At 44.7% G+C, this 12,257-nt stretch overlaps 1 protein-coding gene across 1 annotated transcript in view; it reads right to left on the bottom strand.

Annotated features, from left to right (window-relative positions):
• Positions 1-11,195, bottom strand: part of LOC125427987 (synaptonemal complex central element protein 1-like) — a 30,054-nt gene extending 18,859 nt beyond the window's left edge. Inside the window, exons 1-5 of the mRNA XM_048487555.1 lie at positions 11,186-11,195; positions 8,091-8,153; positions 5,983-6,042; positions 4,855-4,929; positions 3,184-3,231 (exon numbers count right to left, since the gene is read on the bottom strand). Coding sequence (XP_048343512.1) covers positions 3,184-3,231; positions 4,855-4,929; positions 5,983-6,042; positions 8,091-8,153; positions 11,186-11,195 — 256 coding nt within the window. The remainder of the gene's footprint in view (positions 1-3,183; positions 3,232-4,854; positions 4,930-5,982; positions 6,043-8,090; positions 8,154-11,185) is intronic.
• Positions 11,196-12,257: the final 1,062 nt, after the last annotated feature.

Raw genomic sequence — 12,257 nt, 5'->3', positions numbered from 1 at the left:
AAATAAAAGGGATTGATCTAGCCCTTATCCAGGTCTAAGTTGTATCTTGCCATCTCAACATAATCTGGAGGGGGGGGGGCTTGTTGTGTCTTGCTGTGCAATTTTGTTTTCTTCTCAATAACAACCCTAAATTTTAAGAGGAGAAAGACCTTTGAATCATATACATTGAGGGAATAATGGGGAACCTTGGATTTTAGCATTGCTAGATGCCAAAAAGGCTTGTGATATCATAACTGCAGGTTATCAAAATGCTGATTTGAATAAAAGAGGAGATAAAGAGATCATTATGAGTTGTCATTAAAAAAAAGCCAGTGCTGTACTGATGAAAAACTGCAACCCTCTTCATATACCATGTTCCAAATCAACTTACAATACTATTTGTAATACTCATAGAACGTTTTTTTTAAAAAATAGCAAACTGGATAGTCCAGTCTAGCCTGAGTTTGTAAGAAGTTACGCAGGGTCAGCTACAGTTAGTACAGTGGAACCTCGATATATGTTGCCCTTGGTGTTCGCTGGTTTCGGTCTTCACCGGTCGCCCTCAGCCGTTTCCTTGCCTCGGTGATCATCAGTCGCCTCCGCTTCCGTCAGATTCTGAGGCAACTTTTTCAAAATTCTGGTGCGCCATTTGCATGCACAAACGGCATACCTCGGAGTATGACGATTTCAGTGTTCGCTGTGCATCGCTGGACACACTACCGGCAAACACCGAGGTTCCACTGTACTTGGATGAGAGATGACCAAGTAAGTCCACGGTTGCTATACAGAGGAAGGCAACGGCAAACCTCTGCTGCTCAACTCTTGCCTTGAAAACCCCATGAGGGATCTCCATAACTCAGTTGCGACTTGAGGGCACTTAACTATAGAAAGCTCAGCTAATGCAATAGAAAGGGGGGGGGGGCTACTTAGAATTATAGAGTTGGGAGAGACCTCAAGGGCCATCAAGTCCAACCCCCTGCCATGCAGGAACACACGACCAAACCACTCCTGGCATGTGTTCATCCAGCCTCTGTTTAAAAACCTCCAAAGAAGGAGACTCTACCACTCTCGAAGGCAATGAATTCCACTGTTGAACAGCCCTGACAGTCAGAAAGTTCTTCCTAATGTTTAGGTGGAATCTCTTTTCCTTCACCTTGAATCCATTACTCCGTGTTCTAGTCTCTGAGGCAGAAGGAAACAAGCTTGCTCCCTCTTCGACATGGCATTCCTTCAAATATCTAAACATGGCTATCATGTCCTCCCTTGACCTTCACTTCTCTAGACTAAACATTCCCAGCTCCCTAAGTCTCTCTTCGTAGGGCATGGATTCCAGACCCTTTACCATTTTGGTTGCCCTCCTCTAGACACATTCCAGCTGGTCAATGTCCTTCTTAAACTGCGGTGCCCAGAACTGAACACAGTACTCTAGGTGAGGTCTGACCAATGCAGAGTAGAGTGGTACAACTACTTCCCTCGATCTAGACACTGTACTCTTATTGATGCATCCCAGAATCGCATTGGCTTTCTTGGCTGCCATATCACACTGCTGACTCATGTTCAATTTGTGGTCAACTAAGACTCCCAGATCCCTTTCACATGTAGTTTTGTCAAGACAGGTGTCAACCCACCCTATATCTGCGCATTTCATTTTTTCTGCCTAAGTGTAGAATCTTACATTTATCTGTGTTGAAATTCATGTTGTTAGTTTCGGCCCAGCTCTCTAATCTGTCCAGATCATTTTGAATCCTGCCCCTGTCCTCCAGGGTATTAACTATCCCTCCTCATTTAGTATCATCTGCAAATTTGATTAACATGCCCTCTATTTCATTATTCAAGTCATTGATAAATGTATTGAGTAGCACAGGGCCCAGGACAGAACCCTGTGGTGTACCATTGCTCACTTCTCTCATGGATGAAAATGAGTCATTGATGAGATCTTTCTGTGTTTGGCCAGTCAACCAATTACAAATTCATCTAACAGTTGCATTGTCTAAACCACATTATTTTATCACTATTATTATTAGTTATTAGTTTTCTTATACCGCCCAATCCCCGAAGGGCATTGAGCGGTGAACAGTAAGGCCAATAGGCAACACATAAAATACAGTAATAAAATAGACATATAAACATTAAAATTGTTTAAAATACAGCAGCAGCAACACGTAAAAATTTATTCGCGGCGCCTGATCCCAGGCTCGGGAGGGGACTCAGCAGAAGGCCAAGAATAACACAGACAGAATCAAAGGGCATCATGAGGGGTGGCAAATCCACGGCCAGCCTCCCCAAAGGCCCGGTGGAACAACTTGGTTTTACAGGCTCTGCAGAACTCTCCAAGGTCCCGCAGAGCCCTAACAGATGGAGGAAGAGTGTTCCACCAGGCAGGGGACAGGGCCGTAAAACCCCTAGCCCTGGTAGAGGCTGGCCGCATCATTGAGGGGCAGGGGACTACCAGAAAATTCGCCTCTGCCAAACGCAGAGGCCTATTTGGGACATATGGGGTCAGACTGTCTCAAAGGTATGAGGGCCCCAGGCAGTGAAGGGCCTTAAAGGTCAACACCGATACCTTGAAGATGATGCGGAATTCCACCAGGAGCCCGTACAGGTGGCGCAGTCTGGGGGAGATGTGATCTCTAATAGAGCCACCCATAAGAAGATGAGCCACTGCGTGCTGGACCAGTTTCAGTTTCCGGGTCAGCCGCAAGGGAAGGCCCATGTAGAGCGAGTTACAATAGTCTAGCCTGGAGGTGACCGTTGCTGGATCACTGTGGCTAGGACAGCCTGGGAGAGGTAGGGAGCCAACCACCGGGCCTGACTAAGATGGAAAAAAGTGACTGGGTGACCTGGGCCACCTGGTTCTCAATAAAAAGAGATGAATCCAGATGGACCCCCAGGCTGCGAGCCGAAGAGGTCAGTGCCAAAGGGACCCCTTGTAACACAGGCGGCTGGAAATTCCCAATCCCTTCCCTGCGACCCAGCCAGAGGATCTCTGTCTTCGATGGATTAAGTTTTAACCCACTCAACCAGTCAGCGACTGCCTTCAAACAATGCAGTAGAGCTGCAGGGGTAGAGGCCACTCCCCACTCCAACAACAGAATGAGCTGAGAGAGCAAAAGAAGTAACAGAATTTTGATAAACATCAGGTTATATAACGGACAGTAAGGTCATCCCATTTCTTTTTACAAACTCTCCAGTTCTTACAGTCACCTTTCTTCTCGTTCAATATTTCCTCAAGCTTCAACTCTTCTTCATTCACTGCAAGGAAAGGAAAATTGCTCAGAAGGTGTTCATGCACAGCTTGGGCAGAACTATTAGTGGCCACAATCCATGTGATTTAACAGACATGCATCATAGAAACTTCCAGAATCATTCCTCAGAAGAATATCTTCCAGTGCCTATTGGGACTTTGGATTTCAGGGAAGAACCATAAGGGGAATGCTTTATAAGTAATTCTTCAAGCTTTACCATGGCAGTTTGTTTCAGAAAGATCAAAGTTAGAGTAATAGTTTCAATATTGATGCAGATCTTGTTGGAAGATGTCTGACTGAAGAATGTAGGCAGATCTCATTTTATATCTGTATAGATTATCAAGTAACATAACTAGGGAGGACAAGAAAGGTGCCTGTCCTATATGCAGAGGTGGGATCCAGCAGGTTCTCACAGGTTCCCGAGAGTAGGTTACTAATTATTTGTGTGTGCCGAGAGGGCATTACTAATGGGTGATTTTGCCACGTGATTTTTGCCTTAGTTATGCCCCTCCTCTCAGCAGTAGCGCACAGAACTTGAAGCAGTCTAGCAGGAGGTGCACCGGCGTGCGTGGAAGCCTGCGCCTGCGTGCATTTGTTTCCCACGCAAGGTCAGGCGCAGCGGCTGCATCTTTGCCACAGCCCCGCCCAGGAATGCCCCACCCCCAGAATGCCCAGCCATGTCCCCGTCATGCCCCGCTCAGCCCCATTGGTGCTACCCCACAGTTTGAATCCCACCACCAAGGGAACCTGTTACTAAAATGTTTGGATCCCACCACTGCCTATATGTTATACTCAAATCCCACTTTTCTTCCCTCACGGAACTCAAGATTATTTCCTCACAGAGGATTGGCCACAGTAGCAGTGATTACATGTACTACTAAGCAATGGAGAGGTTATAATAGGGATGTCAAGCAGGACCTTTGGGGTGGGACAAGAAGTGAAAGTGGCCCTGAACTATGGGCCAATATCGCAGTCAGGCAAAAACCTCGCTCATCTCATTAGCACATCGACTGACAGTCTAGAACAGTGGTTCTCAATGCCGCGACCCTTTAATACAGTTCCTCATATTGTGGTGACCCACCACCATAAAATTATTTGTGTCTCGGTTCCTAAGACCATCGGAAATATGTGTTTTCCAATGGTCTTAGGTGACCCCTGTGAAAGGGTCGTTCGACCCCCAAAGGGGTCGCGACCCACAGGTTGAGAACCGCTGGTCTAGAAGCTCTATGATATTACCATAGTTTTTAGAGCAACATCTGCTATCACAACTGGTGTTTTGCCCAGATGTAGCATTGGCACATAGCATGGCATAATTATCATCCCCCACTGTTTGTCCTGTGGCCCCAAGATGGAAGGGTGGGTTGGGGAGCCATCTCCAGAAGACAGCCTGTCCAAAGCAGGCAACTTGATCATATTAGATCATTACTAGATCGTATTAGATTATAACAATTACTGTGCCACCAGTTAGCAGATGTCTGCATGTTGCAACTGAATCTCCCAGTCAGGACTGGACAGCAGGTACAAAAGAATCATATTCATGTCACTCAGTCTTAGGAAGCATCCCTTTTGGTCTTCATACCATCTTCTACACTTGGCCCCATTTCCATCACTTATAGCTAAGACCACCTACATTTTTCCAGCTCCTTCTGAAGTGCTGCATTATGTTCATTTGCCTCACAGAGCTCCTCTTTCATTATGTTCTTGGCTGCAAAAAAAACAACAAAGTTATCTCACAGGAATAAGAACAAGAGAGGAAATCGTGATAGGACAGCCCTGAGGAGATCCCACATCACATGCATATGGGAGTAAGGTTTGGGTATTGTAAGTAGGGGGAAAAATCAATAGTAGATACTGTTGACCTTCCACATTTAATCCTGTCTGTTTAACATCTCAGCATCTTGGGACTCCTCCAACTTTAATGAAAGAGATCATTTTCTCTGTGGTTTGGGCAGGAAGAGGTCTCATGGCCAGACCACAGAGAAAATGATAACCACTGTGACATGAAGTAATTCCAATGGGAAGGGAAGGAAAAAGTACACTATATATATTGGGAATCCAAATGAGATCAACTAGCAAACTGAGTTGTGGATTTTCCAGGTTGTATGGTCGTGTTCCTGTACTATTTCCTCCTGACGTTTTGCCTGCATCTGTGGTTGGCATCTTCCCATTGGAATTACTTCATGTCACATGGTTATCATACTACTGGAACATGGCCATGCAACCCAGAAAACCCACAATATCCTAGTGATTCTGGCCATGAAAGTTTTCGACAATACAGCAAAATTAGCCTCTGCCCCTAGGAGATTTATAAATGGCATCATCAAGAGTCATTCAGCTGGAGAACAGCACAGACTAGAGAAAACAAACAAATGCACAAAAACTACCCAAAACAAAACAAAACCCTATTAAATCTTTCTAATATACAACACTCCCCATTCATTTGGGAGTCAGAGTTCAATCGTTGTCTGCAATACTTGTCTTTTTCCTTGGGCATCATTCTAGAAGTCCAGACCTGACTAGTCTTGCTGAGAATTACACCTAGTCTTGCCAAGAATCAAATCCTGGGTTGAATCAACATATTGTGTACCTTCATTATAACATAGCAGTGATTTGCAACGGAACTGCCTTGTCCACACATGAAAATCCCACTACGATTTATTGCTACAGTAGGACAGTAGTGAAATCTCCAGTGATGTGTGGCTGCAGCCCTCCTGCTGCTGAGCACTGAACTCTATTAACTTCATTGTGTTCTTCTTACCTTGCTGCAATTCATTAATCCTTGTTACTAGATTCTCAATTCTTGGATCCAGATTTCCTGCTACAAAATGGAGGTGAAAAGCAACATAAATTTGACTCTTCAGGCTCTGTTGGTAGAACCTTAAGCACCAGACTTGGGTACACTTTTCTATGTAGCCTAGAAGTGTTACCCCAAAGACTCAACGTACAGCATGCCAAAATGTGCACGTAGCTAAAAGCCTCAGTGCCATGCTTCAGTTTTCATCTTTTGTCGGTTGCTGCTGTAACCAGTTTTCTGTTCTTCCAAACAATCCAGACATTCTTTCCACCATTACCATCACTTTTTACTTCTTCCCTGAACAAATTCTTCCCTATCTCAAATTCCAAATCAATGTTGCCTGCCTTATTGTTCATGAACCCAACCACATGCACTGTGTGGGCTTCTATTCACCTGCTGCAGGAACCACATATGAATGGGGTTGCCAGCTCTCTGGGTTGGAAACCCAGCTCTGGAGATTTTGGGGTGGAGGCTGCAGAGGGTTTGGGGAGAGGAGGAGGCTCAGCAGGATACAATGCTGTAGAATCTGTTATGGTATGTGAAAAAAGAGGGTTCATCTCCCAGGTCGCAGATAGCTGGGTCAGCAAAAGAGCCGAGCCAGAAAGTCTGGAGCAACTTGTGATAGTCGACCTTCAATGGGATTGGTGCAAGAGACTGTGACTCTGTTCCTATGGAAGATTGTTGTTGGGCAAAGTGCTAGCTTGAACATTATAAAGGCAGTGTATAGAACTCCATATGTTTCTTTAGGCTTCTTACTTATCTTAGTGCTTAATCCTGTGTAGCTTGAGAACTTTGCACAGTGTATTGTATAGAGTTATGCTGCAACTACCAAGCAAAGCCTTCCTGTGGAAAGAACATCTCGTGTGAAGTGTCTTAAGGCCAAGAAGGTGGGAGACTGCTGAGTGTATGCAGTTGGACTACTAGATGTTCACTATGGGCAGCTCCGCTCTACTCTGCTGATAGAATCCACCCTCCAAAGCAGCCATTTTCGCCAGTAAGTAAGTAATCTTTATTTATGGACCCAACCACATGAACTATGCGGAACTGATCTCTTTGTCACCTAAAGATCAATTATCATAGGGGGAGATTTCCATGTACTACCTGATAGTTGGCAGCCTTATATATGACAGGCACATAGGAATTACAGTGGAACCTCAGTTTTCATTGCCTTCGGTTTTCATTGGTTTCGATTTTCATCAATTTTTTCAGTGAAAAATTTGTCTTGGTTTTCATCGATTTGCCTCAGTTTTCATCGATTTGCAGTAAGGTGCAGAGGTTTGTGGAGAAAAATCACCCGAACAAAGCTGTTGCAGGCCGTGTCTTCAACTTGTTTAATGACAATGTCTTGCCCCATTTCAGACAAATCTTAAAGAGGCGTCAGAAACAGACCTCTTTGGACAGCTTTCTGGTGCAACATTGGTCCACTGGCTCTGAAGCTGGTCCTAGTGTTATTGTTTGTTACTGTTTTCAGTATTAAACACTATGTTTATTCACCAAAATGTGTTTTTGGTATGTTTTTTGGAGTGCCTAGAACGGATTAATTGGATTTACATTGATCCCTATGGAGAAGTTTGCCTTAGTTTTCATCTGTTTCGGTTTTCATCGATTCTTTTTTGGACAGATTACCAACGAAAACCGAGGTTCCACTGTAATTAGCTAAAGTCTGGCCATGTGTGGAATCTAAACTGTGTTTATAATTGCATACATTAGCTTCCATATGTCCTGCCAGAGGCAAACAACAAATAATGCTGAGTGATGTTGGTTACATCACCCAGCAGCTACAGAGTACTTTGAAATAGTATACTAGCCTATACGGTCATCACAAACATGGGAGCCAAACTTGGGAATCCTCATCATGAACCTTGCTCTCCATTTTAACAAGTTTGTTGAAAACCTGTACATTCCAACTCTAAGGTGCTGTCCTGCTTCACCCCCATTAGTCCAAACTTCTGTTCTAGTACCAGGGAGAGGGCGAATACTTGTATGCCCCCATTCACAGTTACCGTATTTGCTATGTGGCTCCCGCTCCCTTAATAAGATACCTCTAACCATCAAACCCAAGTTCTAAATACCATTCTGCATTTGTTTCACGAGTGACATGATCTCCTCCATCTTTGATGCAAAGTCCCAGGAAGCTGGAAAGACAACAAAACAACCAAGGAATTGTTTGCACATTGTCAGATGTTGGCACCCACTGTGTAAATTGTTCAGTCAGATAATTATCTGAGCATCAGCTTTTCATTTATAAAACTGGAATAATTGCAAGTTGTTCCACATGCGTGTCATTCATCCATGTTATTTTAAGTCCATCTTTTCCCCAATTCAGGGGCACAAGGAGAACCCCTCCCTGCAAGATTGCAACATAACAACAGTAAATATTCAGAAATAGCAAGAGGGGCAGGTTACTATTACATTTCCAATTTTGTCTTTTTCTGAGTATTTGCATCCGCTGCGGATGATTGATTTGTACAGTTTATAACATCCAAGCATGAGAATATGCTTTCTGGGTTGTTAGGAAGTGTGTGTTTCAAAGTTTGTTTTTAAAAATGAAGATACTCTGTTCACTAGAACCCACAGAAAAGGCTGGCTAAAATTAACTTTGTCCTTCCTCTCCCATTTTGCTAGAATTTGGGAGCAATCCCAAGAGGTTGATGGGCCATGAATTGTGTGTGTAAAGGGCTGTCAAGTCACAGCCAACTTATGGCAATCAAGTAGGGGGTTCAAGGCAAGAGACAAACAGAGGTGGCTTGGCATTGGCTGCCTCCATTTAGCAACCCTGGACTTCCTTGGTGGTCTCCCATCCAAGTACTAGTGAGGACCTAATCTGCTTAGCTTCTGAGATCTGATGAAATCAGTCTAGCCTGACAAGTGGAAGTACTTTTTTAGTCAATGATTGAAGCAGCGGTTGAATTCATTGCCAGATGTTGGGCATAGATTGCTTTAAAATATTAGACAGAGGTTCATCAGTGGCTGCTATGATGACTGAAACCACAGGCTACCTGCAAATGCCACTTTCTAGAAAGCAACATCAGAGGAAGACCTTGGTCTTGATCCAATCTGTTGGCTCTCCAGCCAGCTGGTCTGCTGGTGTGTGAAACGTAATGGACTAGATCAGGATCCCGTGCTAACCATTTTGGGTTTGGTGCTTGCCACTCCCTCTCAAAATGCCAAAGATACCAGAAGCCTCATAAAAAGTCAGGTGCCCTTGGACTAGACCAGCCATTCTCAACCAGGGTTCCCTGGTACCCTGGGGTGCCGTGAGCATGTCCCAGGGGTACCGCAGCAACACTACCGCCTCTCCCCCTCATTTTTGTGGTGTCTCCCACCAGCGCCAGCATGGACATGAAGCTGGCCCATGGGGCAGGGCCTGCCACAAGGTCAGCAGCCACCCCCCCCCCCCTTAGTGCTACCTTTCACCCTGGGAGGGGAAGGTGGGGGGTGTGGCAAGCAGGGGCAATGGGAGGGGAAGGTGGAGGGTGGCGGCAGGGGTACCGTGAGATATGAAGAGTGAGGTCAAGGGTACCCTGACCTCAAAAATGTTGGGAAACACTGGACTAGATGAACCACAGCAATAAGAGCTCCTAATTCTGCTTTCAAAATCCCTTCTGGAAGCTGCTTCATAGATACAATGTCTGGGCTTCATTCCACACATTTGTATATATCAAGTACTCTCCACCTGAACTCATGACTTGAAGTGACAGGTATATTACACAATTTTTTCTCACATTCATTTCGGTATATTTAGTTCCTTAGCTTTTTTGGGGGGGGGGGGTTCCTTCAAAATAAATCAGAAGGGAATTTTGTTTCAGAAAGGGAAATGTTTATATAGAGCAGAAAACAAGATAAAAGTCCAATTAAACCAGGCAGAAAGATGTTCATTTTTATTTCCCTGTCTTTTATTACCCACTTACCACCACCATACCAAGCCTATTCCCTTTTCACAGTAGGGTAAAATAGAGACATGAAACTTCCAAAAAGTTGTTTTCCTGTTTCCACATCCGCCCCCCTCCCCCGAAATTTTGGGTAAACATTAAATATATTCAATGCATCATTTCCAATCAAAACCAACCTTATTTTGATGCTAAAATAAAAATGCACAATTTTCTCAGTTATCATCTAATTTTACCTTTGGTTATCATATAAAATTGTATTAGTTGGCATATTTATGGAATATGAAACGATCGATGCCTTTACTTTCTACAAGCAAAGTTATAAATATGTTTGAGAGCTGCAAATTGCTACATGATATGCTACCAGCAAGCTATCTTAATTTTGCTACCTAAAATGTATGGAAAAAAGTAGAAATTAGAAAACCAATTTTGTAATAAAGTTTTCTTTTCCAATGGACCCTCAAACTTGTTGCCGGAAAAAATAGGGGAAAGCCCTCAGATTTCTCTTGTCTTAAAAAGTATTTCACTGGTTCTGGGGGTGGGATGGGGGTGGAGGGGTGCGCGCGTGCATTTTTCCATCTGAAAAAGTCCTTGGAAACCATGGGAGAGGGAAGAGGGCCAAATACTCTTGCTTATTTGCATCTGTTAACTCATTTGTCCTAGCTCAATATAGAGACTCGAATTAAAAAATTGGAAGTGCTACTTCAGGAGAGGAGGAGGAGGAGGAGGAGGAGGAGGAGGAGGAGGAGGAGGAATTTGGATTTATATCCCCCCTTTCTCTCCTCTAGGAGACTCAAAAGGGGCTGACAATCTCCTTGCCCTTCCCCCCTCACAACAAACACCCTGTGAGGTAGGTGGGGCCGAGAGAGCTCCGAGAAGCTGTGACTAACCCAAGGTCACCCAGCTGGCGTGTGTGGGAGTGTACAGGCTAATCTGAATTCCCCAGATAAGCCTCCACAGCTCAGGCGGCAGAGCTGGGAATCAAACCCGGTTCCTCCAGATTAGATACACGAGCTCTTAACCTCCTACGCCACTGCTGCTCTGGAGAAAGCACGATAAAACCGGAGAGCAAGATACATCATCATATCATGAGACTTCAGCGGTACTTCAAATCAGTTGCTATTCCTCCTTTATTTGCCTCTCTCTCTCCTTAGTAAGATCCATTAAAAATTAGTAGTTTTCTCTCTCCAGTGTATCTTCCATGTGTTCAGATTATCCAACTCATCGAGAATTTGGGTTTGTGACCCATAAAGAAACCAGCCTCTCATCCCCATTACCTCCCTCCATGGCTTCGTGAGGGAATGGAAATCTAGCACACCCTCAGCCAACGGCCCCCATTTCAAACTTGGTTCCTATTTGGTGCCCCTCCCATCATCATGCGACCGTTTCCCGCCTTTTCTCAACTGTCACGATGCCTTCTCTTTCCTCCCTTTTGAGAAGTATCTGGCCACAGGGAATTCGTGCTGAGGAGGAGCTAATGGGCTATTCCAGTGATGGCGAACCTTTTCGAGACCGAGTGCCCAAATTGCAACCCAAAACCCACTTATTTATCGCAAAATGCCAACATAACAATTTAACCTGAATTCTGAGGTTTCAGTTTAGAAAAAACAGTTGGCTCCGAGGTGTGCGTTACTTGGGAATAAGCTTGGTGGTAGTTGGTGGCTCTGCTTTGAAGCAACCGTGCAACTCTTCCAACGGGTGAATCACGACCCTAGGAGGGTTTACTCAGAAGCAAGCCCCATTGCCAGCAACCGAGCTTACTCCCTGGTAAAGGATTGCGCTTTAGTTCTTCGCATGAAAATCACTGGGGTTTAACAGCGCTTAACAGGGTTACCTACACTGCTTCCTCAAAACTAGGTCTTAGGTTTAATGCTAATAATCAAGCCCAGGGGCCCAGGCCAGCCTAGATGGGGGGGGGGGTGTGTGTCTCTGTTTGCATGTGCCCACAGAGAGGGTTCTGAGTGCCACCTCTGGCACCCGTGCCATAGGTTCGCCACCACTGGGCTATTCCATTGATTATCCACAATATGCTTAATTCAGTTTTTATCCTGCTTTTCTTCTCCCGAGCACCTTTGACAGTCCCCTTCCCTACTGTTTCCTCACAACAAGCCTGAGACGCTGCAACCGGCCCAAGTTCATGGAACTAGAGAAAGGGGACATGTAAAAATGAACAGATATACTTTTTCCACATGGCCTTTTGTTGACGAGCTATAAAACTAGCAACTGGCCCAGTTCATGAAGTTAGAGAAAGGGGGCATGTGAAAATGAACGCGCACACACTTTCTCACATGGCCTTTTGTTGACATGTTATAAAACCTTAGTATTTCTCCAGAGCTACAGCCAATCAGA

This window comes from Sphaerodactylus townsendi, linkage group LG03 (assembly GCF_021028975.2).
Source record: "Sphaerodactylus townsendi isolate TG3544 linkage group LG03, MPM_Stown_v2.3, whole genome shotgun sequence".
In the NCBI taxonomy this organism is placed as follows: Eukaryota; Metazoa; Chordata; class Lepidosauria; order Squamata; family Sphaerodactylidae; genus Sphaerodactylus; species Sphaerodactylus townsendi.
The sequence above is the reverse complement of the archived record's forward strand: the minus strand, read 5'-3'. Positions and strand labels throughout refer to the sequence as shown.